The sequence below is a fragment of the Dromiciops gliroides genome, chromosome 3 (genome assembly GCF_019393635.1).
Source record: "Dromiciops gliroides isolate mDroGli1 chromosome 3, mDroGli1.pri, whole genome shotgun sequence".
Taxonomy (NCBI): Eukaryota; Metazoa; Chordata; class Mammalia; order Microbiotheria; family Microbiotheriidae; genus Dromiciops; species Dromiciops gliroides.
Window position 1 is genome coordinate 155,893,493 of NC_057863.1, and position 18,433 is coordinate 155,911,925.

The following is an 18,433-nucleotide window of genomic DNA, read 5'->3' on the forward strand; positions in this document are numbered from 1 at the left end:
AAAAGGGATCATTCAGTCCAACCACTTTGTTTTAGTAATTAAAGAAACTGAGGCCCAGGAAATTTAAATGATTTGCTCACAAGGTAACAGAGTGGACATTCAAACTCAAGTCCTCTTTTCAGCAAGTCAAGTCATCTTTCAACTATCTGACACTCTCTCCTGCCAGTGTTGATAATAATAACCTTTGGCTTTTTGACCCAATTCAACTATAGACAGGGCTAAACTCCCTGACTGATTTTTCCGCAAATACAATGACTTTTCTAGGGTGGAACTACAGTTAAAAAATATGACTAAAAACGTGGCCTCTTTGGCTACCTTTTTATCTTTTCAATCTGCAAATGAAATGATCAGAAGTATTTTTTTTTTAATTAACCAGATCCTTATGTACAGAATATATTAGAGAAGGAAAAGACTAGAGGTGAACAGACCAGTTAGAAAGCTGTTGCAGTAATTCAAATGAGAAGGAGAAGTAGTGAGGTCCTGAACAAAGATGGTTACTGTAGTTCTTGATGGGTGTGGTCTTTCATTCTCTCTCTCTTTTTTTTTTTTTGTGGGGCAATGAGGGTTAAATGACTTGCCCAGGGTCACACAGCTAGTAAGTGTCAAATGTCTGAGATCGGATTTGAACTCAGGTCCTCCTGAATCCAGGGCCTGTGCTTTATCCACTGCGCCACCTAGCTGCCTGGTCTTTCATTCTCAAAGAGGAAAAAAGACATCAGTGGGATGATGTCTTGACTTGAAAGTGAATTAGATTTAAGTGAGGCAGAGCTGTGCAAAGTAACCAGCTTCATTCTTTCCTCCAGTCATCAGATTCCAGTTGCAAGACATAGGTCAAGAAAACTGGTAATGGCCTCCAAGAGTGTTGACATTGGAAATGGAAAGGAAAGACTGGATTGGAAAAAATGGAAGGAAAGGACAAACATGATTTGAAAGATGATTGAATATGGGGACAAAGGGGAGAGAGTCTAAAATGACTTTGAAACTTGGCATGACTGGGAGAATGGTAGTGACAGTAAATAAAGTCAGGAGGGACACTGGTGTAGGAAGAAGTGGAAAAAGCCAATTTCGGATGGGTTAAGTGTGAGGTGCCAATAGAAGTTAGGCTACCTTTAAAGAGAAGTCCTCTCTTTGTTGATGCTGGGACCAAAAGAAAGCATTTCCCAGCCTCACATGCCAATACTATTATCCCATATGGATTAGAACTTCCCTGAGCTTGTTGTACTGGGGGGGGGGGGAGTATGACTTTGTATGGGGAGATGCAGACCTTGAAAAGAGCAATTATGTTGTCATGTACCTGTTTCTTGACAACTCACTTCCAGAACCAAATTTTCTACATTCTTTATTTTCACTGTACCCAACAGCCCTTCCAAAGACTTGGCAGTAGAGAGAGAGAGAGAGAGAGAGTATTCTTTAACCTTCATGAGTATGGGGAATGGATCATCATATCATGAGTAAATATTGTTGTTACTGATTATTCATTAATGTCTGTCCTTAATTTCTTCCCTTTATAGTTACAAGTTGTGCTTTTCCTCTCCCCAGAGGATCATGAATATACTTATCTATTTACATCTTGTATCCGCCCCAGTAGAATGTAAACTCCTTGGGGTTTTGCCTTGTATAGTTGTTTGGGTTTGGTTTTTTTTTTTACTATACATTTGGCTTCACCTCTTGCCTCAGTTTTCTCATCTGTAAAAAGAATGGATTGGGGGGCAACTAGGTGGCGCAGTGGATAGAGCACCAGCCCTGAAGTTAGGAGGACCCGAGTTCAAATGCGGCCTCAGACACTTAATACTTACTAGCTGTGTGACCCTAGGCAAGTCACTTAACCCCAATTGCCTCACAAAAAAAAAAAAAAGAATGGATTGAGCTCAGTGGGCTCTTATGTCCCTTCCAGTTTTAAATCTATAATCCCATCATTTCATTAGTATAGGAGATTCTCAATTTCCTTACAATTTCCTTAGGGAGTTGCCTGGGGCACTAAGAGCTATTGGGCCTCAGAGATGTATGTAACTAGTAGGGCAGCTAGGTGGCACAGTGGATAGAGTGGTGGGTCTAGAGTCAAGAAGACCTGAGTTCTAATCTGGCTTCACACACTAGCTGTGTGACTTTGGACAAGTCACTTTACCCCCTTTGCCTTAGTTTCCTCATCTGTAAAATGAACTGGAAAAGGAAATGATGAACCACTCCAGCATCCTTGCCAAGAAAACCCCAAACAGAGTCATGAAGTCAGACATGACTGAAAGGACTGAACAACAACAACAATACAGCTAGCAAGTTCTGAAGCTAGAATTTGAACCAAGTATTTTCCAACTCCAAGTCCAGTGTGCTATCCATTTCACTATGCTGCCTATACTTCAAAAAGCAGCAAAATGTGCTGGAAGACTCTACCTGTATCCCAACAGTTTTTACTCAGACCTTTTTCCTCTTCTATGCATCCCTCAAATTCGTATGCGATTGCAAATATAAGAATGCTTGGAGTTGCTTTAACTCAATAACAGTCGTCTTACTTTTGGCTTCTCCCATATTTCTGTCACTTTTTTAAATAAAGAACTAAAAGTAAGAGAGACACAGATAGGCAGAGAATATACAAGGAACAAGCCAGAGTAACAGTAGGGAAGAAAATTATTAAAAGTACAATTTTTCCAGTTTCTCTTCAGAAGAATGTATTGCCCCTTACTTGTAGTATAAAATTCAGAACGACAGGTTTTTCATGACACATCAACATTTTTTCCACCAGTGTATCCAACACAACTTGCACTTCTATAACCTACTTTCTTCAGTTCTTGTCTGACATACTGTGTGACATGCAGTTGTATTAGCATAATGATGTGCTTTCTATCAACTCTTCTCTCTAGATGGGCATTTTCTTACAGATTGGTTACTATATCAAATAGCTTGCTCCTTTCCATGAAATTGTTTTTCTTTGAGATTTTCAAAGCCTACAAGAGCTCATCTCAAGATCCTACTATACCTTATACTCCAGTGTGGGTCTTAAAATATATGCACCTACCCATTTGTGGAATACTTCAAAACTGATGACAATCCAGGGTGTAGCACCTTTGGATAGAGTCTCTAGAGAATTATTCCTTTCTGCTTAAGATAATGTCAAATATATACATTATTGCACAATTGTTTTAAACTATATTTGACATAAACTTTCAGATATTGAATAGGCTTTACTCCTTATCACAAAACCTAACAAGAAACAAATGCACAACTAGGTGATTCTGTAAGCATCTATCATCTTGTCATCAATAACACTTATTTTTCTCTGATCAGTACTTCATGTTTACTTAGAGTCAACTAAATAATGCATAATGCCCACAAAGATCTACAATTTTTTTTTCAGATCCTAATTCTTCCTGCCCAACCTATTCTGCTATGAAAGGCAATGTTGCACTTTATTCTTACTGGGAATGAGGAAGACATATAAGGAAGTTGTATTAACTCTCATGTAAACAGTTCCATTAATAAATAAACAACCATTTCGGTAACTGTTGCAAATGCTGTTTTTCAGCCCCAAACGATTTTTTTATTCTCAGTGTATCTAACACAGAAGCAAACAAAAAGATTAGCCATTGTATAGACAATTACATTAGGGGTCAAATCTTAGCAGCTAAACCGCTTGGTATATAGAAATATAACTCATCCTGTTCCTCCACTGGGATTCTATACTTTCTCTAACATCAGTCTTTTTATTCATTTCATTCATTGGTCTGGGCTTGTCTCCCCGAATCTGAGAGAGAGAGAGAGAGAGAGAGAGAGAGAGATGGATGATAGATTATAGAGATATATGTGTATAAATAAGTGTGTGTGTGTGTGTGTGTAAAGTAAACATTTATATACTTCTGGATTAATGTGTTCTTAGAAAGAGGTGAACCCTGGGCCCTGCAGTATTTAAAGTTGCTCTTAGGGAAGGAAATTACATATTCAATACCAGTCCCATCTTTTTCACAATACATTGCACACTACTGTAGAGGTCTCACTAGGAGATTCTCTGTTCTTCATAAAAATAGGCTCACTAGGGCAGCTAGGTGGTGCAGTGGATAAAGTATCGGCCTTGGATTCAGGAGGACCTGAATTCAAATTTGTCCTCAGACACTTGACACTTACTAGCTGTGTGACCGTGGGCAAGTCACTTAACTCCCATTGTCCCAGAAAAAGAAAAAGGAAAGGAAAGGAAAAAGAAAAAGATAGGCTCGCTATATCAGAGTGGAGAGCCTGCAATTTTGTAGGGAAGATCAAGCCCAGCAAATTGTAGGCTGCCCAAAAGTAAACTAAGCCTGTGTAAAGCATGTTAACGACTAGAGATATTATGAATTAGACATCTACAAAACTTCTACTTTTTAATGAGTCTTGTAAACAATATAATGTAGACAAATAATAATGATTATTGAAGACCCAGTCATAATGCTGCTTAACATATCTTGATTTGGACATCAATTTTCTAGAAACTTTTATCAATTAAAAATGAACATTTCATTCTTAATAGATGATGCATAAAAATACTGTTATTTAGGAAAGTAAAGTTCAAACTTTATGTCATTCCAAATTCTATTACTACTCAGATACATGCTCATGCATAGCTGTAACCCATTTGAGCATACTGTAGTATCCACACTCCCCTAGTGTATACACACACACACACACACACACACACACACACACACACACACACCTTTAGCAGCTTTACCATTAGGCATTTATACTGTCATTTTTATCCTTTTTTTAACCACCATTGAAATCAGTGTACCTGTTCTGGAATGCTTAGAGAGTTTCAGATTCATATAACCTGCAAACAACTACAGTAACTTATAGGGCAAACACTTAGGAACCTTCTTTTTCACTATTTTCTCATTTGTTGCCAAGGAATGGCTTTCTGCCTATACTCCTGTTGTTGCTATTTCACAGATGAGGACAAAGCTTTTATCTGGTGAATTTGTGCAGTGAAAATAGCTAACCTGAAAGACACATAGAATCATGGGTTTTTAGAGATCATCTAGCCAAGATTCATAACTTGGGTTCTGTACACTTTACAGAGAGAAAGAGAGAGAGAGAAAGATCTATATCCATGTCCACATTCACGTCCATGTTTATGTCTATATTTATCTGTGTGTATGTAAAGTTTACAGACCCCAGGTTAAAAATCCTGGCTAGATGACCTATACTGTGTGTATATGTACATATACACACACACACACATATGTGTGTATGACATACACACTTGTATGTGTACACAGTCACATGTGTATATTTCATGATATTTCGGTGTAATTTGTTTCCTTTGTAATCCAATGTATTTTATCTTCTGCATTTAAAAACATTATTCTAAAAAGGGTTGTATGGATTTCACCAGACTTGGCAAAAGGTTCCATGACACAAAAAATATTCAGAATCCTTGATCCTAGTTCATGTAGGAATCTTAATAATAATAATAATAATAATTTACATTTGCAGATTGTATATTCCTCATAGAAGCACTGTTAGATGGTGCAAATATAATTATTCCCATTTTACAAGTGAGGAAACTGAGTCTCTGGGATAAAGCACTATGCTCAGGGGCTCACAGCCAATGAGAAACTGAAGTAGTATATAATGATTTAAACACAGGTATCCTTTAAGTTCAGTGCTCTTTCCACTATGCCATGCTGTGTCTCATTCTTGACGAGTGGTCATCCAGCCCCACCTTGAACATCTCTCATGATGAAGCATTACAATCTTATAAGACATCCTGATTCTGATTACTGCATGTTCCTATACTTCATTAGTACAAGGACCTGTAATTTCATTGCCATGATTGCTCCTTCCACCGATTCAGATTGCAACCCATTAGTAGATCAGTGATGGTATGTTACTATATAGTCCAAAAAAACCCAGTGTTTGAAGCTTTACAACTGCAAGATTAGAATGATTCTGAGGGGGCAGCTAGGGGGAGCAGTGGATAAAGCACCAGCCCTGGATTCAGGAGTTCAAATCCGGTCTCAGGCACTTGACACTTACTAGCTGTGTGACCCTGGGCAAGTCACTTACCCTTCATTGCCCTGCAAAAACAAAAACAAAACAAACCAGAATGATTCTGAGACAGTAGACATAGATAGTTCATTACCTGACCTGTTCTTAAAGCTTTGCCAGATGGATGGCACCTCCTAAAACTTGTCCTCCAGACTCTAAGGTAACCACTACACCATGATGTATTCAACATTCAACAAATACTATTAAGCACTTACCACGTGCCAGGTATTATACTAGATGCCAGGGATACAATGACAAAAGCTAAAACAATCTGTGTCCTCAAGAAGTTTATAGTCTACTGGGAGAGGGGGAAGGGAACAAAATGTATATGGAAAATTAAGTACAGATTTGGAGATTGGGGAAGGGCACTAGAATTGGGTGGGGAGATGGTAGTAAGAATAGGCCCTTTTATAGCAGGGGACACTTGAATTGAGCTTTGAAAGAAGATAGAGATTCTTATAGGTGAAGGTGAAGAGGAAGTGCATTGTAGAAAATGGGAAATAGTTTGTGTAAAAGCACGGAGATAGAAGATGGAATGCTACTGTGTACAATATACAGTAAGCGAGCCAGTTTGGCTTCAATAAAAAGGAAAGTGAAATGCAGTAAACCTGGAAACATATTTTGGAGAAATTTGTATTTTACCCCAGAGGCAAGAGGGGAAAACCTTGGAGTGGGGCACAAGTGGAGGGATTGCTCTCCATTCTGCCTACATTTATCTTGATTTCTGTCTGGCACAAATAAACCATTTTAATAATAATAACTAACCTTTATATAGCACTTTAGGTTTGCAAAGAGCTTCACAAATACTATCTCATTTAAACAACCCTGGAAGGTAGGTGCTATTATCATTCCCATTTTGTGGTGGTAGTGGTTGTTGAATCATTTTTTCAGTCATGTCCATCTCTTCGTGACCCCATTTGGGGTTTTCTTTGCAAAGAAACTGGAGTGGTCTGCCATTCCCTTCAGTTCATTTTATCGATGAGGAAACTGAAGCAAACAGGGTTAATTAACTTGCCCAGGGTCACACAGCTTGTGTCTGGGACTTGACTTGAATGTAGGTCCAGTCTCCAGGTCTATACATGTTCCTTTCTCCAGGTCCAGCACTATCCCTTCTACCACCTAGCTATTCTAATCAATTCATAGCAAGCACTCTGAGCCACCTGTTGAGAAGCAGCATGACTGTACCGCTGCCTTCCCCTGTCATTTCTATTCCTAAAAACATTCACCTGGAGCAGGAGATCTGAAAATCTGAAACATTTTACTAGGCTATGTTTTCAGTGTGGATACCCCAGCAATAGAGTCTACTTCTTTCCTCTGATAGGTCTGCAGTTGAATGTTGTGCCACCCTCAGAGTGCCCTGGGAGATGGGGGGGTTATGTTCCTGGGTCCATCATAGACTTTGGTATAGCGGCAATACTGAACTCCTTTTAAAAGCTCTACTTATTTATTTGTTTGTTTGTTTGTTTGTTTTTGGACTGTTTCCTTTATAGGGTCGTTGCTCAAGGGAGAACTGCAAGTATCTTCACCCACCAACACATTTAAAAACCCAACTAGAAATTAACGGGAGGAACAATTTGATCCAACAAAAAACTGCAGCAGCGATGCTTGCCCAGCAGATGCAATTCATGTTTCCAGGAACACCGCTTCATCCAGTTGTGAGTACATTTTATCTAATGATGGGGCTGATGGTTAAAGTGTGGGAACAATCAGAACCATATTGACCTGAAAAAAAATATATCCCCCAAATGCTGGCACTTTAATTGGAACCAAAGCTAATATAATCTAGTAGCTTCAGAGATGCTAGAAAAGGACTGTGTATATATTTATCTGGGAACAAGTATGATGGTGTGGTTTGTAAAGGGCAATTCTCTAAATTATATCAAGAAAGACTTGGATTGGCCATAAATTCCATGGGCCGCCAGTCAGGAAATGGCTGTTCTATTGATTTATTTCTCCCATGTATTATTTTCTTGCGTTTTAATGGAACAGTGGGAGCTGGAAGTGGCACCTTAGTGGAGAATTTGATAAACCTAATTTTTTTTTTGGTGGGGCAATGAGGGTTAAGTGATTTGCCCAGGGTCACACAGCTACTAAGTGTTAAGTGTCTGAGGCTGGATTTGAACTCAGGTCCTCCTGAATCCAGGGCCAGTGCTTTATCTACTACGCCACCTAGCTGCTCCCTAAAAACTGTGAGATTTAAAATTGGATATTAGATCATAAATCTCCCCTACTTAACCTTTCCCTTAATTTATCTCCCAGACTAGTAAATGGAAGAAGCTTTTGGTTTTCTAGATAGACCTTTTATTTATTGTTATGGTAGTCACAAGGTGATGTTGATTAAAAGGATAGGAAAGTAGAAACACAATACATATCGTCTTAAGTCTAAGCTTAGTCTGTATTCCTTATAAAAACCTCACCAAACCGAAAAGGCCACCTTTGGAGAGAGACCGTCTGTGCCGCGCCGTCAGGAGCCTAGCCAAGCAGGAAAAAGCCCCACTTCCGTTCTCTCCACCCCAGAAGTCGAGTGCGCCGCAGGCAGTCTGACATGCGCAGCAGGCGGACTGTTCGTCTCCTCCCCAAAAGGGTGGTCCTTCAAAAACTGGCGTCTTTCAGTTATCCTAACCGACTGTTAAAAACTTTCATATTTTTTTACCACAAAACCTAATATTTTTTTTTTTTGGTGAGGCAATTGGGGTTAAGTGACTTGCCCAAGGTCACACAGCTAGTAAGTGTAAAGTGTCTGAGGCTGGATTTGAACTCAGGTCCTCCTGAGTCCAGGGCCGGTGATGTATCCACTGCACCACCTAGCTGCCCCAAAACCTAATTTTTTTAAGGTAATTTACCTATATGCGATGCTTAGTCCCTTTTATTATTATTGACTTCAAACCTTATGGGACAACTGCTTTTCCCTCCACTAACCTTTTCACCCCATTAGATTGTAAGCAACTTGAGGGACTGTCTCCTTTTTTTGTATCCCCAATGCTTAGTGTATACTAGGTGCTTAATAGATATTTATTGCTTGGGATGGGATCAGGAAAATTGGATTCAAATTCTGCTCTGCTTCATATTAGCTGGTCAAGTCATAACTTATTTGGGCTTCAGTTTCATAGATTCATAACTTTAGTGCTAGAAGGGCCCCCAAAAGCCCAACCTACCTCCTCATTTAATAGATGAGGAAATTAAAGATCAGAGAGGTAAAGGAACTTAACCCGGATATACACAGAGCTTCCAATTATGAGGCAGGATTTGAACTAAGGTCTTCCTGACTCCAACTCCAGAGCTCTGTTCACTTCTCTTCAGCTAGGAGAAGGTTGGATTAAATAAAATGTCTAGGGTGTATTACAATTCTAAACTATCCACTTATACCAGACTGATACTTTGTGGAAAAAATGTCAGTATTTGTAATGTTCTTTTGGTAACATCAGAAACATATGTACAGACATAAGATAGACCAAGGAAGGAAAATCTAGCTGTGCATCAGCCCACAGAAGGTACCCTATTCCATAAAGTCTTCCCTGTCTCTTACGCTCCAGATGTAATCTCATCTTTCAGGGCTCCTTCTCTTGGGATGTGGTGGGTAAGAGAGTGGCCCTAAGGCTGAATTTCTAGGAGTGGGGGATGAAGGGAAGGAAAAGCAATAAGCTTATAAACACTTATTTTGTAAAATGCATGTTCATCCCCTTTTTACATAATGTTTGAAAGCACTGATTTTCCCTAAAGAGCTGTCGATTGTTTTCAGGGATGCAAATGAGAGATTGGCAGAGGGAGTATATTTGACTCTAGTAGGTTTGATTCATGTTTATGAATTGTTCGTTTAAAAAGACCAATTTTTTAAAAAACACACTTATATGAGTCTATGGAGGTTTGAAAGCAAAGCACACACACAAAAGGCACTATTGTTAAAAAAATCAGTCTTTATTGTGTGAAAAATTATATATTACTGAAAGCCCCCAAATTAAAATGGTATGCTTTGGATAGAAATATGCTTGAATTTATTCTTATTTGGTTGAGGATTCAATGCTTTGGTCCATCATATAGCACAGAGTGCCCAAGATTACAGAGCAATCCTGCCTGGGCCAAAGAATACCTAAGCCCTGCCTTCCTCTTCTGATAATATTGTTTGGTTGCATTATGATCATTTTTTCCCATGTTAAGTGCCTCTCACTTTCATTTTCTAGCTACAGTATTCCCTTTGTCCATTTGAGTAAGTGCTACATAATCCAGTTACCAGAAGCCTGTGATTAATTTCATATTGACTGAGAAACACATTTGCTAGCTGTTGAACAGGGCATACAAAAGACAGTCCTGTTTTATCGTATCATATGGTCTAATTATGATGGGAACAAATACAACTTTTTTTAAATTTTAAAATCTTTCCAGTTTACTGTAAAGCCTTGAGTTCAGTGGGGGCATATATGGGAAGATAAAAAGTTCTTGTTATTATTTCAACAATCTGACCTCTTACTAATCAAGGAATAAAGATTTGTGGACGACCTAGATTTTGAATGATGGGGTAATTTTGTTGACCGGGGGAGAAAAGGATAAAATGAAAAAGGAAAAAAATGGGGAATTTACTTAGTGGTGTCCAAGTAGGTGATTTTAAAGTTGGTGAACATAGCAATCCCAAGATCCTTGAGTTTATTTTTATTGCTATTCTCTTTGTGTGTGTCTCCGTATCTGTATGTCTGTTTCTGATTTGTTTAACCTTTTCTGATATAAATTCTGATAATAGTGTTATCTGCTCTTCTGGTTATCACCCACAACCACAGATACTCATTTCTGTCTTCTATTTCATTCTTTGTTGTTGTTAGATTGTGCCTAATTCTTCACAACCCCATGGACCATAGTGCACCCATGCTGTCCATGGGGTTTTCTTGACAAACATACTGGAGTAGTTTACCATTTTCTTCTCCAGTGGATTAAGGCTGACAGAGGTTAAGTGACTTGCTGAGGTTCACACAGCTAAGAAGTATCTAATTCTGGATTTGAATTCAGGTCTTCCTGACTCCAAGTCTAGTGCTTCATCTACTGAACCACCTTGCTGCCTCCATTTCATTTACACTGATTTATAATTCCCCTTTTAAAGAAGTGTTTTCTTTCCATGCCCTTTCTAATTCCTTATCCTTTCAAGAATTGTCTAGATTATATTTCCATGAATGCTTATTTTCAATACATACAGTAGAGTGCCGTAGATAATATATACCCCAAGTCCTGGGATTCTAATACTGTTCTTTATCATTTTTCTCATTACTTGATACTGCTTTTATCATTCTGTTTTGCATTGGAGCCTCTGGAACTTTGTACTATCATTATCTAGCCATAATTTCCCAAATACCCCACTAGGTATTCATACTGAGACACATGACTGCCTTTTGTAAATGCTGATTTCCTGAAGTGTCCAAGCCTCATCCTCCACCTTCATCCAGGTTTATTGCAAGCCCTTTGAATCAACATTTCTTTTGAGAGTCAACTTAATGCCACTGCCTAATTGTTTCTGTTCTGCTAGTTATAATCAACTCTTATTTTATCCAAGGTTTTCTGTCACACAATGTTTTATCATTATTCTCCCTCCATCCGAAAGGCAGTGGGAGAAATTAATTGTCTACCTCTCTTTTTAAGTTCTCAGCAGTTGTTACCCACTATTGGAGTGTCTCTTCTCTCCACCCAAGAGATGTGTCTCTGTATTATCATATTCATTATTGAGGAGATGAGATATTCTCCCTGAAATAATAATTCATATCCTCTACCTCCTTTTCCTTCTACTGGCTGTCTCTTTCTTCCTATGTTGTATTATATATCAATCGATTGATCAATCTATCATCTATCGATCTGTCTATCTGTCTATTTTTATTTTATTTTTTGCGGGGCAATGAATGTTAAGTGACTTGCCCAGGGTCACATAGCTAGTAAGTGTCAAGTGTCTGAGGTAGGATTTGAACTCAGGTCCTCCTGACTTCAGGGCTGGTGCTTTATCCACTGTGCCACCTAGCTGTCCCTGTATTATTTACTTTTAATCATTAATGCATTCCTAGTGTCTGCTCTCCTCCACTTCCTGTTTTCCAGGTTCCCCTTTCATGTACAACCACTCCTTTCTCTTTTTCTCTTGTCTCAGAACAGGTCTGGTTCATGGGCCTTCACTGGCCCTTACTGTGAGGTTCCCTCTGAGACATTGTTGTTGAGTCATTTCAGTAGTGCCTGACTCTTTGTGATCCCATTTGAGCTTTTCTTGGGGAAAATGCTAGAGTGACTTGCCATTTCCTTCTCCACTATGTCCCCATTTTATAGTGGAGGAACTGAGGTTATTTTATCAGATTTAATTGAATCCACAATTTAAGAGGCATTGTAGAATACTGTACTAAAGTAATGGAAAAGGAATCAGGAGATCTGGATTCTGACCTTAGTTCTATACCTAAGCAGCTAAGAAGTTTGAGCAAATTACTTAATCTTGTGGGCCTAGTTACCTCATCTTTAAAAAAAAGGGGGGTGGGGAACCAAACCAAATGATGTCTAAGATTATTTCTAGATCCAAAGTTTTATGAAGTGTTTCCAACTTGGTAGGTTTATCATGAAAAATTAGGGGAGACATCTTCCAGGCTTGTGTTAGAAGGGCAGCAATAGCCCAAGAGACATTTAAATTATTTTCATTTACAATGAAAAGCTTGTTCCTTCTGGATATTTCTCTTTAACAGACCATATTTATAATTGCTTTTTAAAAATAAACCTATTTTAAGTTGTAATGACTTTAGTGTTGAAAATAAAATGTCTAGGTTTAAAATTAAGTATAGTATTTAATTCAGGTCAATACAAGAAACTTAAAAGAAAAATTAGGTATCTAAGTTGGTGTTAGTTTTCATTTCTTCTTTTTATTTGTGCATTAACAGATACAGAGTTATGGAATGACCTTCCTACTAAGTTGTGACAATATCTCTAGATAGTTTATGGCCTACCATGATTTAATGATGATTTAATATGCTTTATTTATTTATGATATTATGGCATATGTGATATAGTATTACTTGATGTTTAATATGATATATTAACTTAATATGATTTAATAAAACTTTTCTTTTTAAAAAAATCTACATGTATCTATCATTTCCAGTATAACTTAACCAGAAAAAATAATCACTATTTCACGTTCATTTATTTAAATCTTAAATTTAACATTTTGTAGGATTTAAAACATTAAAATATCTTAATAAAAGTTCGAATTTTCATTTGTTTGCTTGTTTTGAGATCTCCTTATCTTGCCTAGGCTGGAAGTGGGATCGGTTTCACAATTGATTAGAGCAAGGACTTTGACCTGCTCTGTTTTAGCTACTTTTCTCCCTTCTCCTTAGGTAGCCTTGATACGCCTCCTACCACCAGGGGGAGGTATACCATGTTGGTAATGGAATTTTTTTAGGCCATTCAAATAACTTTTAGTCCAGTGAATCCCAGAACACTTGTGTTCAGGTGATCCACGAGCTTTAGGGGTTCTGAATAGAGAAGCTAAAAATGATTAAGTAGGTATGACTTACAACAAAGTGGGCTTTGACTTTTTGCTATAATTCTGACTACTAATATTCAGTAATAATGACTTTGGAAAATCAAAATATTTGAGGTACATTAATAACATGATATATTGATTTGTCTCCAGCAGATAATTCTAGGTCAATGGTTAGACATCTGATTCATTATTTTTTTCTTATAAGTATTTTTTCTTTTCTTAAATCAGAAAATCCATAGCTATTTCTTTTTTTCTTCAACTCTAGCTCAGGCCACAGTAATAACATTACTATAGTTTAGGCCTCAACTCAACTGCTCACAATTCAAAAGATTCCTCTTTTGTTCTAGCTGCCATCCCTTTCAACCCTCTTCCTGAGGTAGGAGCAAGGGTATGTTGGTAAATGTTTAACAACTGGCTATCCAGGGCGGGTAAAAAGTGCATGGGTCATACTTTTAAGTTTAATCTGCATTATTGACATCTTCTCCATCACTTATTAAAGTCTAGCCACCAAAAGAGTAAAACAAGTCCTGATTTTTCCCATTAGCCTATTTCTTAAAATATTACCCTGAACATTTAAAAATTGTTTTTTGTGAGCTGGCTCCAGCACACCACTGGGCAGGAGTAATGGTCTTTGACTTCCCTCTTTCTTGCATACCTTGACATAGCACTTTCTGTGCTAAATGTGAGAAAGAAGGAGAGCACATCTCTGTATCAGGACTAGTATGTAGGAATACATAGCACAGATCTACAGAGCAGTCTGATATGTCAGTGACTCCATGTTCATAACATAATCACTTCTTTTGACTGAAAACGGCTGCCTACAAATAACAGGGGGGTGGTTTCTGCCGTCCATGATTCTAAGAAATCATCCCAGGTGTTTGTGAATGATGTCCCCAAAGCAATCCCAAGCGTTCATGAAGAATGCAAGTTTCATGTCTAGATGGGGTTTGAAAAGTGTTAATAGGAAGGCTTGTTTCATTGGCTTACAAAAAGCGTTTCTTTATGTGCTATCAAATGAAGGTGATCCCTTTATAAATAACCGAGTCAAGGGAATCCATCAGGGCAGAATATTTGTCAAAGTCTGCCATTCCTGAGAGTACTGTAGTGATTACTCTCATTCTGCTATTCCATTAAATTCAATTCAACAATATTTATTAAGCACATGCTATTCATCTAGTATTAAGTTTAATCCTATGTCTAATAAGAAAACAAAGCTTATTAAGCACCTACTGTTTATTTAATAGCCAATTAAATTCAATTTAGCAATATTTATTCATCTTTAAGGGTATAAAGGTGAAAAATAACATAGCACTTGACCTCAAAGAGCTTACATTCTGCTTAGGGGTTATAGCATATACATTACAAAGTATGAATCTGGGGAAGGTTCAGTGCTGTGGCCTCTTTCAAGAGTTTTCAGTCCTCTAGCGATGGATAAAGTAGATCAACTTTTAAAGTCCTTCAGTTTCAGAGGCCAGTCTCTCAAGTGCCTTCCAACTCTGAAATTTTACAATTATAATTTAGATAATAATGTTTCATTCATTTGGTTACTCTCTTTTGATAAACATGAATCTCCTTAGGGAGGCACAATAATGTTCTAGGATTTGACATCCTAAATTTATATAATATTGCCCACAAATGGAACCATTTGTAGGAATCTCTCTTCCATTTGGACCCTGGCTGGGCAAGATTTTGTTTAACCTAGGTGTACAACTTGGATGGGCTTATATTTTCTTGCTTTATCATTCACTTGTCATTAGTAAACAGATCGTCAATGAAACTCTGTGGTTGCATTTAGCAAGATATCTTGTATGATCTTAAATTAGATGAGAGACTCCTTATTAGAGGATGGTATTAAGATATTCTGTAATTCCATTTTGTGCCACCATAGCCAATGATTTCTCTTTTTTTTTTTTTTTTTTTTTTTTTTTTTTTTTTTTTAGTGAGGCAATTGGGGTTAAGTGACTTGCCCAGGGTCACACAGCTAGTAAGTGTTAAGTGTCTGAGGCCGGATTTGAACTCAGGTACTCCTGACTCCAGGACCGGTGCTCTATCCACTGCGCCATCTAGCTGCCCCACCAATGATTTCTCTAAGCAATAAACAGTAAACACAATGGCAGCTCATATTCTCTGCAATTTTAGGTCTATTCTGTGAGTGTGAAAATGTGATCTGCTCTAGAGCAAAAGTGGCAAACTCGTGCCTCACAACACTCCTGAGTACAGCCTGAACCAAATTAAAATATAATTGAAGGAGGGGCAGCTAGATGTCGAAGTGGATAGAGCACTGGCCCTGGATTCAGGAGTACCTGACTTCAAATCCAGCCTCAGACACTTAACACTTACTAGCTGTGTGACCTTGGGCAAGTCACTTAACCCCAATTGCCTCACCAAAAATAAAAAATATATATATATAAAATTGGAGGGGGCAGCTAGATGGTGCAGAGGATAAAGCACCAGTCCTGGATTCAGGAGTACCTGAGTTCAAATCCAGCCTCAGACACTTGACACTTACTAGCTGTGTGACTCTTGGCAAGTCACTTAACCCTCATTGCCCTGCCCCCCCCAAATATATATATGTGTGTGTGTGTGTGTGTGTGTGTGTGTGTATATGTGTATGTATGTATATAATTGAGAAACAAAACAAAATAAATAAAAATACAATAAAACAAAAATAATATCTCTCTTAAAACTAAGTCAATATGTGGCCTTATGTATAGTTTAATGGCCCCTGTTTCTATTTGAGTTTGATTGCACTGCTTTAGAGAATCATTTGCAAGATTGTATCCATTCCCTTTTCCATATTTCCAGACTACACTCATTATCTTTTCCCTAAAATCTTCTCTTCTTCCAAACTTCTGAATTACTCTCAAAGGTACCACAATCTTCTTGATCACCTTGGGCTCACAATCGAAATGTCATTCTTGCTCCTCACTCTCACTCCCCATATCCAATCAGTTACCAGGTCCCATGATGTTGATTCTGCCTTTGTAACTCTTCTTATATATGCTCCTTTCTCTACTCTGACATTGCCACCACCCTAGTATAGGCCTTCATTCCTTCATCCATAGACTCTTCCAGTAGCCTGCTAATTGGTCTTCTGCATTCAAATCTCTCCCCATCCATTCCATCCTCCACTGAGCTGTCAAATAGATCTTCCTAAAAGAGAAGACTGGCTGTGTCACTCCACACCATCTATTAAACTCCGGTGGCTTCCTATTACCTCTAGGGTCTAATATAAAATCCTTGATTTGTCTTATAAAGTCCTCCATAATCTTCCTTCTTACCTTTCTAGTTTTCTTCATTCTCTCTCTCTCTCTCTCTCTCTCTCTCTCTCTCTCTCTCTCTCTCTCTCTCTCTCTCTCTCTCCCCCCCCCCTTTTTTTTTGGTGGGACAGTGAGGGTTAAGTGACTTGCCCAAGGTCACACAGCTAGTAAGTGTCAAGTGTCCTTCCTTATCTCCACTTCTCAGCTTCCCAGGCTAGGAAGTAAAGTAAGTCTTGGCTAAAATCGTATCTTCTGTAAGAAGCTTTGTCTGAACAAAGGTAGGTGAATGTTATTATTACCAGGACTGAAGGAACAACAAATATGCAGAATTCAAGACATAAAAAAGTAATGCAACAGGAAGAATACAGAGCTAAAAGATCATAACTATGAAGAACATAAATCAATAGAGGCAAAACCCAAAAAACCAAAAAAACAAAGCCAACAACTCTCAGGTGACAGCTAACAGAAAATTTTGTTATCATACCAGCAAAGGTAACGTACACATCCTACCTCTCAGTTTACTAATGACTAAACTCCAAAATAATAGGACCATCAATCATAATCACAGTATCAGGTAGTCTTCCTTAACTATTCTCAGGGAATGTATATTGTTGTGAGGTTTGTTGTGTGTTTTTTGATCAATGAGAAGAGGACATTCATGAATGATTGTCCAGACTAGGAATAAAATTTACACATCTCATAAAGTGGTCGTATCTGCATTTTTCCTAATCTAGGGTATTAAAAAGATATATGTTGGGGGGCAGCTAGGTGGCGCAGTGGATAGAGCACTGGCCTTGGATTCAGGAGTACCTGAGTTCAAATCCAGCCTCAGACACTTAACACTTACTAGCTGTGTGACCCTGAGCAAGTCACTTAACCCCAATTGCCTCACCAAAAAAAAAAAATGTTAATTTGATAAATAATCATCATTTATATTATCAACAAGTTCATAAAATGTTATCTTTTGATTAAACTTGACAGAAAAGAACATATTTCTAAATACTTGTCCAGTGAAATCCATAGCACAGAGATAGGTTTTTCTATCTACTGTGCAAAAAGATGAAGATTGCCCAGATTATGACATGGACCCCATTAAATTGGGCCATCAATATTTATATCTTTAAAAAATTATAGAATAATAATAAGCTGATTCTAGAGTTGAATAGAATGAAGAATGAAATACATTTGGGATTTCAATAACTACAGTCTATGCCCTACCATAAAAGCCCACCAATTTAATATCAATATTTCCTAGCAGTGTTTTACGTCTGCTTAACATAAGACAATATGATCTCAGTGTATTTAAACTTATAACTAACCCAAAGGGCAATGCCCTAAAATTGATGTTGCCTGTTACTACTGACAATTCTGATGAAAGGAGAGACTCACAAACATTTCTGAAAATATACATTACTATAAAAAGCAAGTGTTGAGAATGAAAGCCTACAGGTGGGCAGATTAAGTGGTATACTGGTACCCCCCAAATACTAAAGAAATGAGATAAAATATCAATTGCATTAGGTATATCATCTTTTAGAAATTTAGGGAAAATATGGGCAAGAATCACAAAGAATGAGAAAATGTACAAGTACTGTAGCATGATAGTGTTTCTCTGTTATCAGAGTGAGATGTAATGTGGATTAGTGAGATAACTTTGGTGTGACTCTGAGGT

General features: G+C 37.9%; 1 protein-coding gene across 13 annotated transcripts in view; it reads left to right on the plus strand.

Moving 5' to 3' along the window:
- MBNL2 (muscleblind like splicing regulator 2) overlaps positions 1–18,433 on the plus strand; it is a 201,897-nt gene that overhangs the window by 126,898 nt on the left and 56,566 nt on the right. For all 13 annotated transcript variants that reach the window (XM_043996340.1, XM_043996339.1, XM_043996344.1 and 10 more), the window contains exon 3: positions 7,503–7,667. In XM_043996340.1, the coding sequence (XP_043852275.1) occupies positions 7,503–7,667 (165 nt within the window). The remainder of the gene's footprint in view (positions 1–7,502; positions 7,668–18,433) is intronic.